Source organism: Achroia grisella, unplaced genomic scaffold, assembly GCF_030625045.1.
Source record: "Achroia grisella isolate CSIRO2021 unplaced genomic scaffold, CSIRO_AGI_Agris_v1 utg1360, whole genome shotgun sequence".
NCBI classification, from domain to species: Eukaryota; Metazoa; Arthropoda; class Insecta; order Lepidoptera; family Pyralidae; genus Achroia; species Achroia grisella.
The window spans coordinates 459,487-486,210 of record NW_026712626.1 but is presented as its reverse complement, the minus strand read 5'-3'; the positions used below and the strand labels follow the sequence as shown (position 1 = coordinate 486,210).

Sequence of the window (26,724 nt, the reverse complement as noted above, 5' to 3'; positions counted from 1 at the left end):
CATGTATTATATGTATATATAAACCTTCCTCTTGCATCACTCTATCTATTAGAAAAAACACTTCAAATTCCGTTGTAATTATAAAGATTTAAGCATATATAGAACGGACAGACAGCGACAGCGACTTTGTTTTATACTATGTAATGATAAGTAAACAAGTGTACGAAAAATAAAATAATTCTTCTTTATGATGTCAGCAGTATTTGTATCTTGAAGCACAACTTATATTAATGCACTGTCAATCACAACGGTGTGATTCAATACATCTGTTGTTTTTCATTTCTCGTTGAATTAATCATTAATGTATATTTAGATTCACATATGATAAACAAGATATCCTGAATTTATTGCAACGTTCAATCGTACAATATAAAGACGCTATATATAATGCCTTCGTCCGCGTGTTATAGTCCAAATAAAGAGAAAATATATATAAATATATGTAGCCTATATCCTTTCTCTGGATCTAGACTATCTGTACCAAATTTCATATAAATCGGTTCAGTAGTTTTGGCGTGAAAGCGAGGCAGACAGACAGACAGTTATATTCGCATTTATGATATCAGTAAGGATTAATAAAACAAAAGTAACTAATACTAATATTAATACATTACCTTACTTCGATGTGTACTAAACTGTGGATACGTATTTTTTTAGATAAGCCTATAATATTCTCGTTGTGCAATACTTACTTCCTTCCCTTCAAATTTCATTGAGATACATTCAGGCAGACGTATTGACAGTTTCACATTTAAAATATGAATATAGATAATATTAAATAAATAAATAACTAGAATAGAAATAGATAATTAACACAGCACTATTTAATCTCACGGGTAAGCAGAGCTTCGTGTTATGGATACTACACTAATTACATACACATACATCTAATATATAAAATTCTCGTGTCACAGGTTTCATATTTGTACTCCTTCGAAACAGCTTGACCGATTTTGAAGAAATTTTATATGCATGTCCAGTAGATCTGAGAATAGGTTTATAAAGTGTTAAGGGTGCCTCACCCCAAAATTTTTTGTTTCATTGTTTCGACAATTTTTATTATTATGATTTAGCATTGAAAAAAAACCCTAAATTTTCACCCTTATGTCACCACCAACCCCTATTTTTTAATATCGATTTTAATGTATAAGGCAAAACAACATTTTCCGGGTCAGCTAGTATTATATACATATTTACAATTAAGATGATGAATACAACCAGTACCTGATACCATATCATTACTTACCAGTTTTATTAAGGCTGAAGGCTTAAAAGATGAGCATGAACACATTTTACTGCCCAATTTCACTCTTCAACGGAAACATTACACAGCAATCTGTTTGCGACTGAAATAAATGTGACAGATACCACGCAGACTGCTTTTTACAATGTCTGACACTCATTAATGATTTCTTTCATCAGGTGCGGCATGGTGGTCTATGGCTTCCCATCTAGCAGCTCAGGATTACCTCGCTCGCCTCCAAGCTTCCGGCCTGAATTTTCCACCGCTGGGGGACCCTTACTCCGCCCTCTCCGCTTTATCTGCCACCGGTTTGAAACAACCACCGAAACCGGGGAAACAACCTAGTCGGAATGACAGGTAGATATTATATAGTGAATATGTATATAGTTCATAAGTTTGTAATTTTTGTGTACAGTTAAGTTCCTAAGTGGACAGTGCGGTTTCAGAGGAGCTTCCTCGCGCGTACACTTAGATTGTGGATGAACTACCTGCCGAATTTTTCTCATGAGACGACGTATGTGATTTTTTAAAAAGGGTATATTAAGGTTTCTTAAGGATCGGCAACTCGCACGTAACACTCCTGGGGCTCCAAGCGTCCATAGTCTACGATAACTGTTTACAATCATATGGGCCGTATGCTTGTTGGCCACTAACGTAGTACAAAAAATTAATTATTTTTCATGTATTCCAGATCAGGGAGAAGCAGTACATCCTCAAGTGCATCGACAAAAGACAAGAGCCCCTCAACAAGCACTTCGAGTTCTCAACCCAACATGAGTGAGTGGGGCACGTATCACTTTCTCTCTCTTTCATCTCTATTCTGTTTTGCATGGTCTAAACTTCATTCGAAACTTGATTTAATTGGATAGATAATAGAATTCATATTTCACTACACACAACTAGATGGTTGAGCGCTTTCATAATTTACCATATGTTAATACTGTGTTCCATCAATCACCTATACCATTAAATTAAATTACGACGCCCTGATCCGTGGTTCGAACCTTTGCAGTACCTAGTCTTAGATAAAAGGCCTGATCGTCAATTTGGAGTTGACTTTCAGTTGCTTTATAAGTTGTTCCGAAAGTTTGGATTGCCCTGCGCATTCGATTCAAGTGTTTGTAAAGCTTTTAAAGGATGATAATAGAATAGTGCACCCGCCTGATTTAACTGTTTACGCTGGTGGGGCACCAGTAGGAAAGATAACATGAAGTTTAGGTTAGGTCAGCCAGCCCATCGTGGCAAAATCATGAGGCATATATTTATCGCGTGTACATTGCTAACAATGGGTTAAGTCTGAGATGTGATGTTTAAGATTCTATACCGTGAACGGCATGACCTTTCAAGCCACTGAAATATCAAGCATTTGTATACAAATGTATATAATTTGCTTCTAAATCTTAGTTGACATTTTCTAGAGTTTAGTAAGCTTTATTGCTAATGCATGTTTCATTAATAATAAGTATTTATAAAGCATACATATCACGCAGACCAGCCCAAATAACAGGCTAAATGCGGAAAATAGAGTCTAACAATACAAAATATTTTAACAAAATCTATGGCCATTCTTCTATATTTATTATTTTTATATTACTGGAATGCTGAACAAACTGACTGGCCAGCTATAACCGTCATGCGTTGCCATTCCTGAATAAATGCCGTCATGAGGCTGTGTAGCCTGAATTCTAGGTTATATTGACGGCCTCGGTGGTCTAGCGGTTTATCTTATAAAGCGATGCGGTTCCGATGGTCGCAGGTTTGATTCTTCGCACTAGGCCAACATTTGGATTGTTTGTATTGGTGTGGGTGTTTTCAATGTATAATATGTATGTATTTACGAAAAAAAATCTATGTATTTGTATCAGTTGTCTAGTACCCATAACACAAGCTTTAGCTAGCTTAACTTGGGTCTAGATCTTAGGCTTCTCGACCAAATACTCCAATAGATTACTGCTATTGAGTAAAAACAACATATGCATGATGACTAGGGCCCTCACAGGACACTGCAAATTGAACAAGCATATGGCTATGCTAGGCCTATGCACGACAAGTATCTGCAGATTCTGCCAAACTGAAGAGGAAACGCCGCTTCACATCCTATGTGGTTGTAGCCCACTCATGCATAAACGAAATATCTCCTTTGGAAAGTTTACACTCTTTCCCGAGGAGATAAAAACGATCGCTCCTAAGAATATCCTTCAATTCTTGTCCCTGACGGGTCTAGGTAGCGAACTCTGAAAAGGGCGAGCACAATAGATCTATGTAGGTCGCAGTGCTACAGGTGCTACACATCTGACAATAGGAAACAACCCAATAAAAAAAAAAAACTTGGGTCTAGATGGCGCTGTGTGAATTGTCCTGAGATTATATTATTATATATTTTTTTATTGGATGATAATGCAATGGTGCTGAGCTAAAGGTTTACTCTATCGGGGCACCAGTGGAGGATGATAAGATGAACATGAAATTAGGACAGGTAGCCTGAAAGTCCGTCATAAAATATCAGAAAATCTACCAGTTAAAAACCTGCGAGAAAAACCGATAGATAATTAAATTTTTATTCATTGACTTTGTTCAACGAGCAGTACACTGATTTACAGATACAGTACAATCCGGCTAATTTAATTTCCATTTGCAGGGTCATCATATGGCTTTCCCAAGACATCATCACCGTCGACGATGCACTCCCAATCACTCTCAAGTCTAGCATCTCTGAACAACCTTGTGTCAGGGCCACATCAGTCAAAATCGAGCAGCAAACAACCCACCGCCCCATCACAATCCAGTAAGATGACTTCATATATTAAATGCCTTTACACGACACGTTCTTTAACGCGCGATTTGCGTGTGAATAACCAGTGCGAGCAAATGTCACAATCTAAAAAGTTGAGTGTAAAGTCAGTCCACGGCTCGGCTCCCCGTCGAATGTACGCGTTGCTAAGTCATGTAGGCACATCTATTAAGTTGATTTCGCCTTTACACGAGACTAGTGTGTTATTTAACTATTTTTTTGTGTCCTGCTATGAGACTCCTCCTAACTATAGACACCAAGATAGCACAAGAGTATATTGCCAGAGTCCGTTGGGCACTGTTTTATTTATGTAGTTAGAATGGCAAATAAGCTTACAGCCCACCTTATAGTAAGTGGTATCCGTCACTAAGCACTGCGGACATCATTTTATCATGTGACACCCTTGGTACCACTCATTCATTACCTGTCTAGAGGACTAAGATGCCATGCCTCTTATCTTGTAATTTCATTGCCTAATTTGAAACATACAATCGAAACACAAGTCAGACACACAACACCAGCTGCTACAGCAACAGCTACCATAACAAAGCTGCTTAGCGGCTCGAACAGGTGAGGCTGACGTAGCCATACAGGCAACTTACAGTCTACTTCTGATAACGATAGCATAGCTAAATGTTATTTGTTCTTGTTAAAGGAAAACCATCTTCATCGAGTAGCAGCAGCGGGTCTAAAGGAAAAGATCGGGAGCTGGCCCTTCTTCGTGGTGACCTAATGCTGGCTCAAGCGGCTGCGCATGGTGCCTACCATGCTGCGGTTGCAGCTGCTGCCAAGGGGAAGGTAATATTAAATTCCATTTCTAAAACTTACCATTTACATCCGCCATTGATGTAGTATCGATGTAATTGGTGTAAAATGTAAGAGCAATATATGAGTTAAGAGTCCCTGTTTCCAGCGATGGTATTATCAAACTGATACAATATTGAAAACTTAAAGAAAAGAGCTTATACCTTTTTTAAGAGCCGGCAACGCACTTGCTATTTCCCTGGTGTTGCGGGTGTCCATGGACGGCGGTAATTACTTACCATTAGGTGACCCGAAGATCGTTTATATAAAATCGTATACTATAAGAGGTTTTACTTCCATATTCAATAACAAATAAGAGCATGACATAGTTTCTGTGTAAATTTCCCGGTTAACAAAGTGTTAATTATTTTTCAGAATATGTCGCCTCTGTATCCGTTCGGCGTGGGATCGGATAAGGACCGGCATGGAATCGACTCTCTTACAGGCTTACCACATACAATACTCAGGTAACTACACTATATAGTAGTTTCTATGCTACATTACCTTTGTTGTTGTTCGGAGATCGATATTTATGATATATAAAGTAAAAACACTGTATGTTGTCATACCAGAATTGCAACCAATACTAAGCAAAATATAATATATTCTGATTAGCAGCAGTAAAAAGTTAAACCCTCCATACGCATTTATCTAAAATTTATTCATATTTTTTGATTAAGCATTAAAAATTTAAATAGTCGTGTACTAATATATATACAATATATGTAATATTTTTAACGCTAAATCTATTAAATATAATGAAATAATAAGAATCTCCTTTCTCTTTCGTAGTGCTGCTTTGGAGGGAGGGTAAGTTGTATAATGTATCTAAGGAAATCCTTACTATTATTATAAATGCGAATGTGTGTCTGTCTGTCTGTTTGTTACCTTTTCAGCACTAAATGGCTAAAAGGAATTTCATGAAATTCGACATGAACATAGATTGTATCACTAGGACGGGCATAGGCTACCTTTGTCTTAAAGAGCTTGTATTATGGGTACTAGACAACTGGTATAAATACATATACATTTTTTTAAATACATACATGAATATACTTGGAAAACACCCAGACCGATACAAACAATATTCATGAATATAAATGTTTGCACCGTGCGAGGAATCGAACCTGCGATCATTGTAATTAGAGCGGCATGCTAAACTGTTACACCTCCGAGGTCGTCTATGAAATATTAATATAAACAATATGTTTCAGCGATCCGGCGTCCGTATTAGGCGGCGTGCGTTTACCACCTGACACTGAGATCATCAAATATACGTCATCACTAGCGGGGCCCAAGGTAAGTTACACCTTTATTCACATTTATTTTGAACATTTCAGTAGTATCAAGTACCTACAACTCGTGTATAAATGGAATTCTATTCTAATACATAAAGGATACCTAGGCAGTTTTCCGATTATACAAGGAAAACCTTAAGGTTATGAGTAATCATAATATCTAAGGACAATTTAATACAAAGCCATCTGGCCCTAAGCTATGTAGAGAATGTATTATGGATTTTATTACAGTCGACGCCCGGATCGACGACACGCGGCCGTAAGAAGACGATCTCTCTAGATCCACCGCACGTGTCGCTTCATCCCTCTGCAGCCGCACCCTCTACACCAGACCGTGCCACGCATCCAAACAAGCGGCAGAAAGTGGTGCGTTCAAGTTTACAGTTTTATAGACCACAGTTACTTTGATAGTGAAGCTGTAAAAGCCAGCTACGGCCAACAGCATTAGAGTAGTCCGAAAAAAAACTTTGAAAGTCCAAAGTAATCATTACTAAATATAACTATTTGCCTGCGATAACAACATACGCTGGCTGGCACCAGTGAATGATGATATGATGAGTACGAAGACAGGTCAGTTAGCACATCGTAACAAATTTATCACGATCGTTTCCAAGGGGAACCGTGTGAAGGTCAACTCGCTTTTTTTTACAGTACCTTTGGCGGACCTAACATCGTATTTTCTACCAGACAACCATTGGTCATTCAAGGAATCATCGTGAATATAGTGAATTAAGTATTTATATATTGCAGGACGAGTATGGCAACTCTCGGTCGTCAGTGGAAGTGATCCGGCTACCGAATAAACCGGAGCGCGGGGCTCACAATTCGCTATCGGGGACTCCTCCGCCTAATTTGTCTGATTATGCAGGTAACGTACATTGATTTTTTCAATGACTGTACTTATAATGCAGTGCTACTGTAAGTACAAATTATGTGTTTTATCTAATTATAGTAGGTGTCACTTTGCTGTCTTTTCATCACTTAATGGTATTATTTTGTTTAATTCCGCTACTATTAGCATGTGTGACTCCAAATATTCAATGCGGAAACCTGACCACCGCTACTGGAAGCGTTGCGATCTTCACGATCTCTCGGACGTAATTGGAGTGGTTTATTTGCAATTTGAAATCCGCTTTGTGCAAGTACATTTTGTTGCATTCATAATATTCTGATGGAATTTTATAGAATTGGATATTATTGTAATATATTATACTAGCTTCAGCCCTCGACTTCGTCTGCGTGGAAATTATTTAAAGTAAAAGTAGCCTATATAATTTTCTATCCCAAATGTATTATATTCCAAATTTTACGATAATTAATGTAGATGTGTACTAGTTGGGAATAAATAATTAATACAGGTTGTGTTGTTTGGTGCAGGTATATCTCGGGAGCTGCTGCAGACAATTGCTAGTCAGAGCGGAGTAAGCCTCGCCGCCCTCGAGAGGCAACTCGCTGGGTCCACTGCTCCGTCAGGTTAGATATAGATAGACAACTTTACAATCTATTAGCTAAGAGATTACACAGTAGCTCACTTGGAATACCCGTGGTGTTGGCTGTTCTTACTCATGGGCAGCGGTAATCTTACCATCAGATGTGCCGTAAAAATGTTTGCTTCGTATATTATAAATAAGAAATTTATAGGTAACTATAAATAAAAGAGATTGCTATTGGCTAGTAAGCACAATGGTCAATAGTCAGAAAGTCTCTTGCTTATTACATTTATTTATTTAACATCTTATAATGTCCAAGTCCATTTTAAATTATATATTCTTGAGAGTACATCTGGTACTGTTGTTCTTCTGATATCCTAGTGTGTTCTACTACCATACATTACATTTTTTTTTTTAAGATTGCTTTCAGCAATAAGGCCGCCTTGTTGTCCTTTAATATGTTGTTTATGCATTTTCTTTACTGTGTGTTACAAATAAAGTATATTCCACCTATTTTTTTTTTTACAGATTCCGGCCTAAACCTGAGTACGAAGTGTAGTGGAGGTAGCAGTGCTGCTGATGATGGTCCGCTGGATCTGGGTGTGAGAGCAGACGATGACGCGCCCCTCAATCTCTCACTCAAACCCACCCCCCGTGCGTTACATTTATACTCACTTTATATCATATTTTATGCTGCGACCAACAGTATTAGAATAGTAATGTTTATTACTGACTATTGTATTACCTGTATGGTGATGGTAGTCCTATCCTATTTTACATACTATCACCACTTCTACCATCAACTCAAACTAAAATTACAACCAATGGAATTTGGCTTTTTTTAATAAAGATTTTTATTGTTTTTAGCGAGCACGCAGGCTTCGGACGCCCTCTCGAGACTAACTTCACTCAGCAGTTCTCTAAATGCATCCGGAAGCAACGACAGGATATGTGAGTATATAAACACAGGATGTAAAGTACGTTAAAAATCCCTTGATTTACTTGCCAGTTCTTCTCAATTGAATCTGTATACTGAACTGGACGGTAGGGAAAAATATTAAAGAGATGAATAAATTATTTTTGATTTGTCACTTCCTCCTGTCAGTATGATTGTTTGTATTGGTCTAGGTGTTTTCTAAGCAATTTATATATTAATTTTATATTTATATATACGTATTTACAAAAAAATGTATCTAAGTATATCTATCAGTTGTCTATCCATAACACAAGCTCTGCATAGCTTGGGACTAGATAGCGTTATGTGAATTGTCCTGAGATATTAATTTGGTATCTCTCATTAAAAAAACATGAATGACGTTTCAATTAAATGAAATACTTGAAAGAAACACTGTCATTGTCCGCAGCTCGCCGCAAGCCCGGAGCGAAGCCCCGTCGGGTGGCTCCTGAGTTGAGTTCGCAGCCCGCGGACTCCCCGCGACCCAAGTCCAGCGGCAGCGAGGACAGTGAATGTCAGTTGATATACCTATATTATTAGTACTAGCTTTTGCCCGCGAATTCGCTTGCGTTAATTTATACCCTTACCCCTAAGGAATTTATTAAAATCCTTTCTTAGGGGATGCGTACGTCATAGATTTATACATGCAAAGTCTCAGCCATCGGTTTAAAATTGACAAAGTTTCATCCCCTATTTTATCCCCTTGTGGGTAGAATTAACCAAAATCCTTTCTTAGCGGATGCCTACGCTATAACATCTACCTGCATGCCAAATTTCAGCTCGATCCGTCCAGTGGTTTGGGCTTTGCGTTGATAGATCACTATGTCAGTCACCTTTGAGTTATATATATATATATATAGATTAGTGGATAGATTTGAGTTTTTGTGTAAATAGACTTATATAAACTAAGGCACACTTACATTAAGTAAATTAAAGATAGAATTGGAGTCCTGACGTATTAAGGTTTAACGAGTATGATGGAAGATCGTGGAAAGTGACAAGGGCGTCGTTCTTAAATTATGAATGAATGAAACTTATATATTAAATGTGTATATCTCGCATCAGGAGTTTTTTGATCCGTCACTATGGGTGGACATTGAGAACAATTATGAAGATATCAATTATCATTGTACAAAAGTGTATGTCTAAGCTATTCTTTAACCACGCTGTCATAACCAAAAATATGACTTTAGCTGTACCAGCATGGCCAAATCGGGAAGGTAGGCCCCGTAACTTGGGGCGGGGAGTCAGCAAGCCAAAGAAGAACACTGTTGCCTCCTTATTGGCCCAGAGCAGAGCGCTAGGGCTCCGACCTGCGCTGGCGCAGCAACTTCTCGGGGAGACTGATCTGGTAATTTTTTAATTTTACAATGTTAATGACTGTTGATAGTTCAAAGCATTATCTAGTTACAAACTCAGTAGATCTTGTAGTATACTAGACTAGACATTTTTGTATATAAAGTACATAATAAACTAGTACAAACAATGATATCAGTGAATGCAAATGCGAAAAATCGAATCCTCAAACGTCTCAACACAAATATTAAAGTTTTTGTCAATTCAAAGTATCTATTACTATAGAATGGCAATTTCATACTTCAACCCCTATTATTAATGTACATACATAAAATACATAGAAAACACCGAGAGACCAATACAAACAATCATAATTATGAATACGAATGATTGTACTGTACGAGGAATGGAACCCGTGATCATCTGAAGAAAAGCGGTGTCCTCTAGACCGGCCGTCAACGGGCAGACGCCAACGTCGAAGAGGATGCGTGGCCTTTGCCCGTTGATTATGCTAAAAAAAAAAAGAAATATTGAATCAATATAATGTGACATAAAACGATTTATATACTGTAGACTAATCTAACTACTGACTAGGGGGTGGAAAGGGATTGTTAGTAATGTGGATTGATAACCCCATTGCTAGCAATGTACCATGTCAGGTCGACCTCCACGCGGTTCCCCCAAACCATCGTGATAAATTCTTGGTGAATTTGTCACGATGGGCTAACTGACCTGACCTCATGCTCATCTTATCATCCTCCACTGGTGTCCCGCCAGCGTAAACCGTTAGCGCAGGCGGGTGCTCCATTTCATTATCATCCTTAATAAAAAAAAAACTCTTTTTCGCAGGGGATTGTTAGTAATGTGGATTGATAACCCCATTGCTAGCAATGTATCATGTCAGGTCGACCTCCACGCGGTTCCCCCTGGAAACCATCGTGATAAATTCCTGGTGAATTTGTCACGATGGGCTAACTGACCGGACCTCATGCTCATCTTATCATCCTCCACTGGTGCCCTGCCAGCGTAAACCGTTAGCGCAGGCGGGTGCACCATTCCATTATCATCCACAAAAAAAAAACTACTGACTAGGCAGTATGGGCGATGCTCTTCGCCTGTCCAAATTGGACGTATTTGAAAACGACAACAACAATATAAGGTGTGGAACGTTGTTTAGGAGAAGCTGAAGGCGTTGCTGGGCGAGAGCGGCAGCACGGACTCGGAGTGTCCGTCCGACAGCGGCCCGTCCGACTCCGACGCCAGCGACTCCGCGCGCCGCCCGCACGACGCGCAGCTCCGCCTCCCAGTCGCGCTCGGTACACACGCACACACACACACACACACACACACACACACACACACGCACACACACACACACACACACACCACTAAATCGAATGCTCTATCATCATCATCATCGCGGCCCGGAAGACGTCCGCTGCTAGACCTCGGCCTCCCCCAAAGATCTCTAGACGATCGGTCCTGCGCTGCTCGCATCCAATACCTTCCAGCGATCTTGATCAGATCGTCGGTCCACCTTGCTAGAGGCCTTCCCGCGCTGCGTCTTCCGGTCCGTGGTCGCCACTACTGCAATGCTGTATTAAGATTATATATATATTAACATATTTCTGTCTGGAATCGATACTATCGTCCCGTGGAGGGCTGGTGGCGACGGAGAGAGGAGAGTCCGCTATCGCATCGCTAAAATTGACATAATAAAAATATTTACAATGTAACTAAACTTAACCTAACTTAAGACACAGTGCCGTACTTGAAGACTAATTGTAATGTTGTTTTTCCTTGTTTGAATTTTTATAAAGGTAAAAAATACATAGGTAGATATGTGTGTCATACAAACACAATGTGAGTTTTTTTTTATTAAAAGTATTATTTATTTATTCCTTAGGCTGGAAACGTGTGACTATGATCAAGGGTCTGTCAAGAAACTGCAATATCAAAGGTGACGTCAGCTATTCCCCGCCGGAGCCCCACTCTTCGCTGCACATAAAAACCATGCAAGAATTGCAGGCGGTATGTGAAATAAAAAATATTCTAATTTGTACATTACTACCAAGCACAAAAACTACATAGATCGTTATTATGTAAAAATATCTCGAAATTCCAATTTAAACGGGGATCGATTTTACGACGACCTGAGCCGAGGTTCGAACCCCTAGCGGTGCTTTCAGACTAATGTCGTATACGTCAGGCGGGAGTTGGCCTTCAGTAGCTCCATAAGTCCTTCCGTTTGGAATGCCATCTGCATTTATCCATTATGGTTCGTTGAAGCTGTAAAGGTCAGCTGCGGCCAACAACATTAGGTAGTCCGAAAAAATATGTAACTAGAACAAACAATCTGACCATCTGATGGTAAATGGCAACTAATGCGTATGTATATGAAGGCACCATGCACTTCACGTCGTCATGTGACGCCGTAGGAAATTCATTTTTCGGTACCCTTAACTACTTTAAAAATAAACCCATATTTGCATATAGTGGGACCTCCAGGGCCCGTAACGAACAACTTTTGATTCGCAACATATGTGTGCAGTTCCTGGAGGCGCGGCCGAGCCCGCCGCTGTCAGTAGATAACTTCAGCTTCAGCGCGCGCCACGTGGTCGGCGAGTATGTACAGCCGGCCACAGCGCCTGATCACGAACCACTCATTTACAACGAGGCAGAGATTACTAAAAGGTTAGTAGTTTAAATGCATTATTATAGGGTTTAGTTTCTGCCTACATTGGTAATATTTCTGTCAACACTCGAGATCCTTCTATCAGTATCTCTCCAGATAGATTTAAGTCAGCACCCCGACTACGCGTCGAATGTATGTGTCACTAGTAAGCCGTGTAGCACACTACCAAAATAAACTTATAAATATACAATAATTCCACCTGTATTCTCACTACCTAAATACTACAGTAAAAATATAAATTACGCAGCGACATCTCATCATATTATAATATTATAAGATACTAGATAATTGGTAGTAATTTTTTTACTCAAATATTACATAACACAACACGAGTATCGCAGACTATACCTGTATGGGCAGAGTCCTTTTGCCTTTCCCTGAGATGGGAATGATCGAAAAAAAAGTGTAGTATATGATTCGTTACATCGTTCAGGCTGGAGGAAGCGCGGGCGCTGTCTGTGGGCGGCGCGCGGCCGACTCCGCCGCCCGTGGACCGCCGCATCGAACTCGCGCGCAGGCAGCAGGCCGCCAGGCACGCCCGCCGGGACGCCTGCGCCAGGGACCCGTGGACACACATTACAGCCGCCGCATCGAACTCGCGCGCAGGCAGCAGGCCGCCAGGCACGCCCGCCGGGACGCCTGCGCCAGGGACAGGGACCAGGCGAGTACACACATTACAGACCGCCGCATCGAACTCGCGCGCAGGCAGCAGGCCGCCAGGCACGCCCGCCGGGACGCCTGCGCCAGGGACAGGGACCAGGCGAGTACACACATTACAGACCGCCGCATCGAACTCGCGCGCAGGCAGCAGGCCGCCAGGCACGCCCGCCGGGACGCCTGCGCCAGGGACAGGGACCAGGCGAGTACACACATTACAGACCGCCGCATCGAACTCGCGCGCAGGCAGCAGGCCGCCAGGCACGCCCGCCGGGACGCCTGCGCCAGGGACAGGGACCAGGCGAGTACACACATTACAGACCGCCGCATCGAACTCGCGCGCAGGCAGCAGGCCGCCAGGCACGCCCGCCGGGACGCCAGCGCCAGGGACAGGGACCAGGCGAGTACACACAGTACAGACCGCCGCAACGAACTCCACGCGCACACAGCAGACCGCCAGGCACGCCCGCAGGGACGCCTGCGCCAGGGACCAGGCGAGTACACACATTACAGACCGCCGCATCGAACTCGCGCGCAGGCAGCAGGCCGCCAGGCACGCCCGCCGGGACGCCTGCGCCAGGGACAGGGACCAGGCGAGTACACACATTACAGACCGCCGCATCGAACTCGCGCGCAGGCAGCAGGCCGCCAGGCACGCCCGCCGGGACGCCTGCGCCAGGGACAGGGACCAGGCGAGTACACACATTACAGACCGCCGCATCGAACTCGCGCGCAGGCAGCAGGCCGCCAGGCACGCCCGCCGGGACGCCTGCGCCAGGGACAGGGACCAGGCGAGTACACACATTACAGACCGCCGCATCGAACTCGCGCGCAGGCAGCAGGCCGCCAGGCACGCCCGCCGGGACGCCTGCGCCAGGGACAGGGACCAGGCGAGTACACACATTACAGACCGCCGCATCGAACTCGCGCGCAGGCAGCAGGCCGCCAGGCACGCCCGCCGGGACGCCTGCGCCAGGGACAGGGACCAGGCGAGTACACACATTACAGACCGCCGCATCGAACTCGCGCGCAGGCAGCAGGCCGCCAGGCACGCCCGCCGGGACGCCTGCGCCAGGGACAGGGACCAGGCGAGTACACACATTACAGACCGCCGCATCGAACTCGCGCGCAGGCAGCAGGCCGCCAGGCACGCCCGCCGGGACGCCTGCGCCAGGGACAGGGACCAGGCGAGTACACACATTACAGACCGCCGCATCGAACTCGCGCGCAGGCAGCAGGCCGCCAGGCACGCCCGCCGGGACGCCTGCGCCAGGGACAGGGACCAGGCGAGTACACACATTACAGACCGCCGCATCGAACTCGCGCGCAGGCAGCAGGCCGCCAGGCACGCCCGCCGGGACGCCTGCGCCAGGGACAGGGACCAGGCGAGTACACACATTACAGACCGCCGCATCGAACTCGCGCGCAGGCAGCAGGCCGCCAGGCACGCCCGCCGGGACGCCTGCGCCAGGGACAGGGACCAGGCGAGTACACACATTACAGACCGCCGCATCGAACTCGCGCGCACAGGCCGCCAGGCACGCCCGCCGGGACGCCTGCGCCAGGGACAGGGACCAGGCGAGTACACACATTACAGACCGCCCGCATCGAACTCGCGCGCAGGCAGCAGGCCGCCAGGCACGCCCGCCGGGACGCCTGCGCCAGGGACAGGGACCAGGCGAGTACACACATTACAGACCGCCGCATCGAACTCGCGCGCAGGCAGCAGGCCGCCAGGCACGCCCGCCGGGACGCCTGCGCCAGGGACAGGGACCAGGCGAGTACACACATTACAGACCGCCGCATCGAACTCGCGCGCAGGCAGCAGGCCGCCAGGCACGCCCGCCGGGACGCCTGCGCCAGGGACAGGGACCAGGCGAGTACACACATTACAGACCGCCGCATCGAACTCGCGCGCAGGCAGCAGGCCGCCAGGCACGCCCGCCGGGACGCCTGCGCCAGGGACAGGGACCAGGCGAGTACACACATTACAGACCGCCGCATCGAACTCGCGCGCAGGCAGCAGGCCGCCAGGCACGCCCGCCGGGACGCCTGCGCCAGGGACAGGGACCAGGCGAGTACACACATTACAGACCGCCGCATCGAACTCGCGCGCAGGCAGCAGGCCGCCAGGCACGCCCGCCGGGACGCCTGCGCCAGGGACAGGGACCAGGCGAGTACACACATTACAGACCGCCGCATCGAACTCGCGCGCAGGCAGCAGGCCGCCAGGCACGCCCGCCGGGACGCCTGCGCCAGGGACAGGGACCAGGCGAGTACACACATTACAGACCGCCGCATCGAACTCGCGCGCAGGCAGCAGGCCGCCAGGCACGCCCGCCGGGACGCCTGCGCCAGGGACAGGGACCAGGCGAGTACACACATTACAGACCGCCGCATCGAACTCGCGCGCAGGCAGCAGGCCGCCAGGCACGCCCGCCGGGACGCCTGCGCCAGGGACAGGGACCAGGCGAGTACACACATTACAGACCGCCGCATCGAACTCGCGCGCAGGCAGCAGGCCGCCAGGCACGCCCGCCGGGACGCCTGCGCCAGGGACAGGGACCAGGCGAGTACACACATTACAGACCGCCGCATCGAACTCGCGCGCAGGCAGCAGGCCGCCAGGCACGCCCGCCGGGACGCCTGCGCCAGGGACAGGGACCAGGCGAGTACACACATTACAGACCGCCGCATCGAACTCGCGCGCAGGCAGCAGGCCGCCAGGCACGCCCGCCGGGACGCCTGCGCCAGGGACAGGGACCAGGCGAGTACACACATTACAGACCGCCGCATCGAACTCGCGCGCAGGCAGCAGGCCGCCAGGCACGCCCGCCGGGACGCCTGCGCCAGGGACAGGGACCAGGCGAGTACACACATTACAGACCGCCGCATCGAACTCGCGCGCAGGCAGCAGGCCGCCAGGCACGCCCGCCGGGACGCCTGCGCCAGGGACAGGGACCAGGCGAGTACACACATTACAGACCGCCGCATCGAACTCGCGCGCAGGCAGCAGGCCGCCAGGCACGCCCGCCGGGACGCCTGCGCCAGGGACAGGGACCAGGCGAGTACACACATTACAGACCGCCGCATCGAACTCGCGCGCAGGCAGCAGGCCGCCAGGCACGCCCGCCGGGACGCCTGCGCCAGGGACAGGGACCAGGCGAGTACACACATTACAGACCGCCGCATCGAACTCGCGCGCAGGCAGCAGGCCGCCAGGCACGCCCGCCGGGACGCCTGCGCCAGGGACAGGGACCAGGCGAGTACACACATTACAGACCGCCGCATCGAACTCGCGCGCAGGCAGCAGGCCAGGCCAGGCAATTCCTAGACCTTTTGAATAATATTTTTTATGGACGATAATTATAAAAATATAGAAGTCATATATTCTAATGGTGCACCTGTTTTCGCTCACGGTTTACGCGGACGGTGCATCATTAGAAGATGATAAGCTGAACATGAGGTCAGATCTGTTCGTCCATCACTCATAAATTCAGCAGGACTTTATCATGATGGTTTTTAGAGGGAACCGCATGGAGATCAACCTAAGATGAAACACAACCCTTGAAGTCATAGGCCAAAATATTATAATCACAAAGAGAGCGGCAAATATTATTTTAAATATATAAAAAATATTTAAAGAATACTATCACGGTACATATCTCCTATAATGTATACAATATAAAAATGAATTTATTTTCTCAACAGGCTAGACTAGTCAGAGAACTGGAAAGGACAGAAAAAGCAGAAATGGCTAAACGTGAAAAGGAAGCTAGAAGCCAGCAGCTATTGGAGGTGAGGACTTAAATTAATATCTATATGTATGGGTGTTTATTTAACGGGGTATGTTTATTTAGGTATGTTTGTCTTATTTGTATGGCAGTTCCCATATTAAGAAATATTTATTCTGTTATACCCAGCATGATTATAAACGGATTACGATTTTAAGGTATTAAAAAAATATCTGATTATTAATAATAAATTTTACAGGTTTTGTCTTTTTTGGTTCTGTAAGATTAGTTCTTTAATTGAATTTTTATATTCAGGTTCTTTTAGTTTTGGACTTATGTCCTAGATCATAGAAATAAGGAACATTCTGAGAATCTTATTTTGTATTTTTTTTTTACATATTTCTATCAATTTGACAAGAATTAATTGATTTTGTTAATTGGAAAAAAATACATGTAATGTATCGAAGAATATTTTATTTAAATATTTTAAATTTTCCATGGATACGTATTGGTACTGTTCTGTAATAGTCTAATTTGGGAGCTGCCATTTCTTTTTTTATTTTATATCTATGTGTTTAAACCATGTGCTTGTGTTTATTATTTTATTATCAATTTGATGCTTGGCAACATTGTGCTCACATAGTTAGATCTCTTCAAAAGCAAAAAGAGCCTTCATATATTGGGATATATTATAACTTCATTAGATAAATGGGTCACTTTTTGCTTTTTCTTAGACGGCAAACTCTACGCTTTTAGTTAGTAGTTACTATGTGTGTTTTAGTACGTCTATATATACTTTCCTTATATATTTATGTAAATTTATGGGCTATAGTTCTAACAAAAAATAAATCGGAAATTGACAATGTTGTCAACAATCCAATTGATAATAAATTCGGAGGTTGATGTCGACAATAATGAATCGATTATGACAGCATATCAACAAGAATCGATCGCAGCTGACCATCGAGCCGTTGCCGGCGGCCAAAATCGATATCGCCGACTGGAAAGTACCAGATATAGTGATGGGCGCAGCGAAATCGAATAAGGAACGAGTCATGCCACCAATTAGTTTGTCCCTAATACCAGTCAGCGGGCATAAAGACACACAAAACGCCCCAATAAAAACAATAAGCTTCGAAACCACTTGGAAAGAAGACGAAGAATACAATGCATTAGATAAAATGAAAGATTTCGCCGAAAAAGCGGCATTCGATCTACCGAAACGGAGCAATGATAAGCATTATGACTTCACCTTAATGAGGGCGAACGAAAAGCGACCTAAGGTCCCAGACAAAGAGAATAATTTAGAAAAGCTCATAGAATCATACTCTAGGATTAGCGAGTTCATAAATGGCTGTGATTGGTCAAAATTACAAGCCGATAAAAAAAGCGAGGACCCAAAATCTTTAGAACAGAAATATTTGGATGCGAAAAACGAATTTATGTCGCAAAACTTATGTTTAATGCCCAAAGACAATCAGAAGTCCGTTCTCAAGGAAGTGATTGATTTGAGTGAAGATGATGATAATATATTGAATGATATAATAGCGAGAAAAATAAATAAAGGGACTTTTAGTATTGGGAAAGATGGAGCTCTATCGATATCGGTCCATCCGTTCGGCAAGGACTCGGTATGTTGGAGAATTGAGCAATTAATACTAACTTTCGGGTTTCACTAACACCACTATGATACTATCTATGATTCATTATTACTATATCACGAAGCACGAATTGTAGGATAAGGGATATATGCTAATAACGTTTTGTAAATAAAGTATGCATTTAAAAGGGTTTTAGTTCATTTCCTTATAAAAGCAATTTGTAAATTGCTTTGTGTAGATATACTATTTGCTTTAAGTATGAACTCAAAACTTTTTTTTATTAATAAATCTATACGCTTCTACGATGATATATATATTCAAGTATTTCTATATACCAGTAAATAGTATTATATTTAGTAGTATATTTTTCTTCTTTGTATGCTATTTTCTTTTTTTTTTCTAATATATATTACCTAATTTATATTTTAAAATTCCCCCTCCCCAAACTATGTCATTGAATACTAGGAATTGACATTTAAATTGCCAAAACTGGTGTACATATTGCAATTTGAGATTTGTAACTTTTGTAATTGTTACACAGAGAAGCGTAAATTTTCAAATAGTTTTTTTAATATGTTGCTTTCGATATAATATGAGAGCTGCAGTGAGCATTACCCATAATGTTTATATTAATGTTATAAATGTGAAATATTTGTCTGTCTGTATGTTATCTGGTATCAGCTAAACAGATGAACGGATCTTAATTAAATTTGACGTGAAGATAGACTGTATTGGTAGGACAGAGAGACTATATATTATTTAATGTAGAAATTAAAAACCGATTAATTAATAATGTTTAAATAAATAAATTAATTGAGAACCTAAAGTGGAATTGGCACTGATTTACTAAAATAATAACATATATTTATTTATATTGGTTACGTCACAAATCTAGACTGCTTTATTTTGAGTTTGCAAATCTATTATCATATATTACAAGTACTGTAGCCAGTATTGTCGCTTCTTTCTAAAACTTATACATATTTAATTTCTTGTTTCATGTTTGCCGTTTTTATAATTTGCTGTACCGCTTTCAATGTTGTTCGCACGTATGTAATGAAGGCAAAGAAGAGAAAACAGGAAGAAATTGAGAGACAAAAGATAGAGGAGCAAGCGAAGCGGCAACAGGTTTGTAGTGCTGAGGACACGGAGTTGTTATTATAAAATGAGGTGGTCTTAGTGGGGTAGTAGTTTTACACACTGCCTTAACATCCGATTGTGCTGGGTTTGAATCCCACACAATAATAACAATCCAAGATAAATCACACAGCTTCATCTAGTCCCGAGTAAGCAGCACTTGTATTATGGGTACATTATGAGTATATAAGGTGTAACAGTAACTTAGGCTTCTTTTATTTTAGAAATTTAAATTTTAATGATAAAAAAGTTCACATTATATTTTATTATTTCTATTACATTCTTTACATTACAAATCGATGATCTTAATAATCAATGCAGTCGTTCTTGCGTTAAAAATATTGGGACTAAGTATCCCTTTTTTTTTTTTTTTATATTATATTGATGTATGTCTATCAGTTTCCTAAAATAGTATTGTATCGTATTATATGTTGGTTTCCGCATTTAGCCTCCCATTTGGGCCGTTGTGCGGGCCTAAAATAGTTTAAGCTCTACTTAATTTAAGACTAGATGGAAATATCGCCAAGCTTATTTATTTTTTACTTAATGTAATAAAGTAATTACACTTGCATTGTACAAACACGTCTGTGTGAATCGTAAACATATTTATATCGTTTGAAAATCGAATCCGTGACAATTGGAATGTAAGACAGTGCAAACCACTCACCAATAAGTCGCATTTGTATTATATTAGTAATATTATATGTATTGTATTGATTTCTGTTATTGAAGTTGTAACGTCACACTTTTGTTTCAGGAAAGAGAAATAAAACGGCAACAAGCAATGCTCTTGAAAGAACAGGTACTTATCGTTAAATTAATGATATTTTGTGCGTGTTTTTTCTTATACCAGATGGAATAGAATGACCGATATTTTAAAAAGATATCAATAACTGTTACCAATATATAGTATTAATTTTAAAGCTATGATAGGAATAGAAATAATCTTTATTCAAATAAACTTAGTATAAGTACTATTGAATAGTCATTTTATTCTAGTACTCATTCGGAACGCAGATGCATTACAAGAAGAACCAGCATGACACTAATCTATTGCTTTTTTAAATATGTTGTTTAAGTAAATAATTCAGAAATACAAATATTTTTTATACCCAACTCGTAAATAGTATTCACAACGTCGCTGTTTTCCTGTCTGTTACTTTGCTTACTTCTTCTAAAACACGCAATGTAGTTTCATTCTGTTTTCAGACTACTGACACAATTCCGTATTTATAATACAAGCTGATTCCGCGATTTTGTCTGCTTTTTAAAGTAAAAGATAGCTGATATCCATATTGGGCAATTTATCTGTTTGTCAAATTAAAATACAAATTTTAGTCCTGAAAGTGACTTAAAATATATAGAGAGACACATTTTATATTTATAATAGTATGAAGATATGGATAATAAACTGCAAAATTATTAAATGGATTAAAAATATATCTTTCTAGAATGTTCGGTATTCTATTGTACCTAATAAGTTGAGTAGATTTTTACGTTATTATGTGTGTATAAAGTAGTATATTTATTTGTGTGTGTTCAGAATTGTGTTCTAACACAGTTTGTACAGTGATTAACAATATTTAACACTTTATTAAATAATTCTTTATTAATATGGATGAATATCCGAATTAAATAAATAAATAAAAGTAACCACATGAACAAACACTGTAATTTAATACGTAATTTTTTACTTATTGCTGTGTGTGGGGGGGGGGGGGGGGGTGGAGAGAACAATATTTTTATGCCAGGTTGTACTTTGAAAAGTAAATGTAGGTATTTCTATTATAATACATAAAATTTTCAAAGACCAATATTTCCTTTTTCATGCGCCCTCTCCCCTTGATCAGAATCAGAGAACTACTATTTTTTTTTAAACTACTTAGAATAAAGAAAGTCTATATTTTGTGATCACCTAGTGAGAAAATTACATATTCATGCTTGATCTTGAAAACATCACTTTTTTTAGTAACTAACAATTTTGTTTTGTTATATATTCTGATATTTTATATATAATGTGTGTTGTGTGAGCGTCTGTACATTTGTGTTCGTTTTCTTTTCCAATCACCAACTGGAACGTTCGCGGCGATTACAGCAAAAATATATTACTGAGGTAATACATATTCGATTATGTTGAATATTGTTGATATCCGTCTACTACGAAACTGTAAATCTGAAATATCTCCTGAAAAGACAGGCTTTCTATTACCAACTTCATTCGACACGGTCGGTATTATGATGTACATTCGAAAACAAGTGTATATAATTACGTAGGTCCATACAAGCCAGTTTAGTATCAGTCGAGACGAACTAGCAAGAAGCCCGGTTAGAATGATTATAAAATATAATATATTATATTATAAACAATACATAAAACAAAACTCCTGATTGTCGTTTCATAAAACTGACAAATATAAGTATTTTATTGTTATTTGAACAATATTTATATTCATTGCCTTGCCTTTATCCCATTATTTGTGGTCGGCGCAGTATGTCATTCTCTTCCACTGCTCTCTATCAGTCGTCATATCTAAACATACTCTTCTTTTATTCATATCATCTTTCACACAATCCATCCATCTTTTCTTAGGGCGTCCCCTCCCTTTACATCCATCCACATTCATATTATACACTTTCCATAAGACATGGTCCTCATTCCTCCGCATAACATGCCCATACCAGCTCAAACTGTTACCTCGCAACTTTTCTATATTCTGTATGTCTTAATAACATATATTATAAAGTCCCTAAATAAATTTAAGATTAAAATATATGTATATGTGCTGTTGTAGCAGCGTCAAAATATCAGGTGCTCTTAAATATTATTATAATGTTTAATAATTTGTTTACATAATGTTCACAATACTTCATAAATTTATGCGACACGCGGTGGTTGCCACTGTCATCAGAAGGGCCGTGGGCCAATATATAAAAGAATAGGTTTATAATTTCGGAGTAGACTCGTATGTTATATAAACGTTAATCCAATCCAATCCACAGACATAGATATAAATGGAGGTCGCAAATCCATCTACTGTTCTCTTTTACTCAAATATTTATGTATATACTGTTTTAAACTTGACGCAGTCGTTATTTATACGTATAATTAGTAAAAATCACGGGATCTTATCACGTTTTATATTTATTTGCTGAGTTCAGTACAGTTTTCCCGTGACCATGGCGGTTGAAACACTGCCGAAATATCGGGAACTTAGCAAATAAATATAAAACGTGGTAGGATCCCGTGATTTTTACTAATTATACGTATAAATATTTATGTATATTTTCTCCCTTTCACGCACTTTTTTGCCGTATATATAATTAATGCCGTATAATCTCAAAACTTAATATTTATGTCAACTTTTGTCAGCTATTAATAATCTTAATAACATCGCTGTAAATAGAAGAAAATACAATAATAATAGCCCTGGACATTTCACACAACAATACATACATAAAAAACAACCAGATCGATACTAACAATCATACTTAACACATGTTTGTGCCGCGCGAGGAATCGAACCGGCGACCATCGAAAAGTAAAGCTAAATCTCAAGATCACCGGGGCCGTCAAAAAAAATTTTGGCGTCTAATTTATATTTAAAACTACCTGTTACTATTACTACACGCGAAAACTAAAAAAACTAGCTGTTCGTCGTGGAAATTTAACTTTATTTTTCTAAAATAAAAGTAGCCTAAGTTACTCCTTATTACATCAGCTACCTGCCAAAAAAAGGGCCATCAAAATCGGTCCAGCCATTTCAGAGATTAGCCGGAATAAACAGACAGACAGACAGAAATTGTAAAAAATGTTATTTTGGTGTATGTACCGTATTTATATTCATATGCATGTAGTAAAAAACGGTTATTTCAATATTACAAACAGACACTCCAATTTTATTTATATGTATAGATGAGAGATAAGCGCCGTTATTTCTCCGTCTATGTCTGTGAATTAAACTTTGTACATAGTGCATGATATTTGGGTGATTGTGGTGTGGAATTTTAGCACTAATTGCTATAATATATACTATATTGCTAAAATATATGAGTTGTATTGTGGAATGTAAACGCTTACGTAAATCTGTAACAATTCTAACATAGCAATATCTACAACTATCTGAATTTAATCCTATTCAATGTTAATATATATTGTTAATAATAATATTATGATATTAATTTTGGATAGTAGTATAATAGTTATAGATTGTTTTTATTAATTATATTTATTTTATGAGGACTAAAGTAGTTCTATCTATATATCTATTTATATATCATATCTTGTCTTCTAGTTTTTCTTTGTATATTTAATATTAATTAAATCAGTAAATTCAAAATATAAGACTATCAGACATCACTATGTCTATCATATAGATGCAATGTAAACTATTATTTAATCAACTTCCTTGTTCTAGGAACGTGAGAGACGGCGACAGCACACTACCTTCATCCGTCAACTGGACTCAAGGAGAAGATGGGAAGAGAGGGAGAGAAGAAAACACCAGAACCTCCTAGACAGGCTTCTAGTTAAAGAGAAGAAGCTGCAGCAACGGCGGAAGGAAATGGAACTGCTCACTGAATTAAGGTGCATTGCTCACATAAGTTATTATGCTGTTAACGTGGCAATTAATGCAGATTTTAATTTGCTTCATAGGTGATTGAACAACCGATGGAAATACTGAAATACATCTTTGTTGCTAATAAATACATAGAAAAAACTTAGACCGATACAATAAACAATCATACTCATGAATACAAATGTTTGGACCGTGCAAGGAACCTAACTCGCAGCCAACGGAAATAAAGCGATGTGCTAAACTATTAGAACACCGTGGTCGCCCAAATCCATCTCGTGTATTGGCAGGTTGTCATTCTCGTACTATAAAAAAGGAACCTTAAGTGAATATGTCAACAAATACGCAAACATTTTCTGTACCTTAATTGTGCTGTGTTTGTAATTGGTGAATAAAGAATTTATCTATTTAATTTGTGGATTGAAACATCACAATTCATACGCATTGTTATAATGAGAATGTTCTTGGTTTCAGACGACCACAAGAAGACTCCTCGCTATCAGATCAGAAGCCGCTACCGGTCCTCAACAGAATCCCGGGCCTGAAGCTGCCCGGGCAGGCCATGGCGGACCTACTGCAAGTGTTCGAATTCGTACACAACTTCGGACAGACGCTAGGATTTGGTAAGTCGAAACTTATTGTTTACTAAGTTTCTTTGTATATCGCCCGGTGAAGCTGTAAAGGCCAGTTACGGCCAACAGCATTAGAGTAAGCCGAACTTTTTGTACTTCGTATTTCGTGTGTGTTATTTTTTTTTAATTTTATCTCAGAACAATTTACATAGCGCCATCTAACTCTCAAAATAACTTATCATCCCCATTGAATGGTAGTTTCAATTGAAAACGTTAGTAGCAGCTTTTTGACCTCACGGTATATAGTTGTTCAACTATATAACGATAACTGTGGGTGTTTGTTATGTAAATTATGTTTAATTTACAAAAAGAAAATGTGTTTATATCAGTTGTCTAGTTTTGTAATATAAATAAATAGATAATTTATATAGAAAACAACCAGATCTATACATAGAATCATACTCATGAAATACAACAATTTTAGTAGCGTGCGAGGAATCTAACTCGGAACCATCTTAATTAAGGCAGTGTGCTATACCGCTAGACCACTAATGCCAGGTTTATTATACTAATATTAGTTTCATTATTATACTATTATTCGATTAATGAGTAATTAGTAGGTAAATAATTTTGAAAGATTTTCAACATAAGTGAATTGTGTTGTCTGTACAGATATGGAAGCGATTCCTACGCTCAACACGCTACAGATGGCGCTGCTGCCGGATTGCAGCACTGAAGCTGAAGAGGAACTGGTCCAGGTGCTGACACAGCTGCTTGTCTGCGCAATAGGTATAGTTATAATAAGTTGATTATATATTTAAAAGACGTGTCAAATAATATATTTAAGTAGGTACAAATGAAAGAAATTGTTAACTGACAAATGTTATTATAATATATCGACGTCTAAAATTTGTTACCTAATACCTATATTGTTACTTTTACTTACATACTTTTTTTTATTACAAAATTGTTCTTTTTGTTTATTATTTTTCAATAATTATATTTAGGATTTAGTAATTTTAATTTTTAAAAATCATTAAAGATAGAAGAGCGATAAGGCCGCGTTTTGTTAGCATATTAAGTTCTTCTTTATGTATTATTTTTTTCTATCCACAATTAATTATTAACATTTCTTAAGAGTCGGCAATGCGCATGTGACATGCCTGGCGTTTCAGGTGTCCATAGGTTACGGTAACCTTTACCATCAGACGGGCCGTAAAGTAATCTGCCAGCATCGTAATATAAAAAAAAATAACATAGCCGCTAAAAACGAAACGAAGTTTATAAATGTGAATATTGCGATATTTGCAGAGGATCCGGGTATACCACACCCGGGGCGTCATACCACGTTACTGGGTCACGCGATCCGCATGGGCGACATCACGCCCGCCAACCTCAGCGAGGTCCTCAGGATATACCTGTACGCTAACGCCACCGGAGAGGTCAAAGCACTCACTGGTAAGTCACTTGTATTTTAAGGGGGGAGGGGGAGGGAGAGGATATTTGGTGCAATAAAGAATACAAAATAAATTAAGGTATTTATTTCGTTATTCTCAAAATTCAGTATGATTCCAATGTCGTACACATATTTTTAATTGTTTATACTGTTTTACTCTTAATTTTATCACATTATATATAAATTTTAACTACTAAAATGTGACCAAAAAATTAAAAATTGCTATGACGTGTTAAGAAATGAACTAAAAAGGAAATTCTAATGAATATATTTGTCAGGTCTGACGGCAGAGCGTGAACGCGAGCGGCGTATCGCTGACCATCATCAGACTGACGCAGAGATGCAGGTGACCTGCACCAACACCAAGAACGGCATCTACTACGAGCATCTGCACAACAACAATACATACAAACTGTCCGGTCAGTATATACTTATACAACTGCTACCATTCTTTATAACAATAATCATAAAGTCAATTTTC

The 26,724-nt window shown here is 40.9% G+C and overlaps 1 protein-coding gene across 1 annotated transcript in view; it reads left to right on the top strand.

Moving 5' to 3' along the window:
* The window catches only part of LOC131855264 (bromodomain adjacent to zinc finger domain protein 2B-like), an 80,938-nt gene that overhangs the window by 39,512 nt on the left and 14,702 nt on the right, over positions 1-26,724 (top strand). The window contains exons 5-31 of the mRNA XM_059206508.1: positions 1,423-1,600; positions 1,935-2,029; positions 3,882-4,028; positions 4,690-4,832; positions 5,214-5,305; positions 6,053-6,137; positions 6,368-6,502; positions 6,887-7,004; positions 7,514-7,609; positions 8,095-8,220; positions 8,434-8,517; positions 8,931-9,035; positions 9,715-9,872; positions 10,995-11,133; positions 11,724-11,848; positions 12,369-12,511; positions 12,946-13,029; positions 13,119-13,173; positions 16,881-16,967; positions 17,836-18,534; positions 19,567-19,632; positions 20,399-20,443; positions 24,057-24,226; positions 24,690-24,838; positions 25,460-25,576; positions 26,099-26,245; positions 26,522-26,662. Of these exons, the coding sequence (XP_059062491.1) occupies positions 1,423-1,600; positions 1,935-2,029; positions 3,882-4,028; positions 4,690-4,832; positions 5,214-5,305; positions 6,053-6,137; positions 6,368-6,502; positions 6,887-7,004; positions 7,514-7,609; positions 8,095-8,220; positions 8,434-8,517; positions 8,931-9,035; positions 9,715-9,872; positions 10,995-11,133; positions 11,724-11,848; positions 12,369-12,511; positions 12,946-13,029; positions 13,119-13,173; positions 16,881-16,967; positions 17,836-18,534; positions 19,567-19,632; positions 20,399-20,443; positions 24,057-24,226; positions 24,690-24,838; positions 25,460-25,576; positions 26,099-26,245; positions 26,522-26,662 (3,729 nt within the window). The remainder of the gene's footprint in view (positions 1-1,422; positions 1,601-1,934; positions 2,030-3,881; positions 4,029-4,689; positions 4,833-5,213; positions 5,306-6,052; positions 6,138-6,367; positions 6,503-6,886; positions 7,005-7,513; positions 7,610-8,094; positions 8,221-8,433; positions 8,518-8,930; positions 9,036-9,714; positions 9,873-10,994; positions 11,134-11,723; positions 11,849-12,368; positions 12,512-12,945; positions 13,030-13,118; positions 13,174-16,880; positions 16,968-17,835; positions 18,535-19,566; positions 19,633-20,398; positions 20,444-24,056; positions 24,227-24,689; positions 24,839-25,459; positions 25,577-26,098; positions 26,246-26,521; positions 26,663-26,724) is intronic.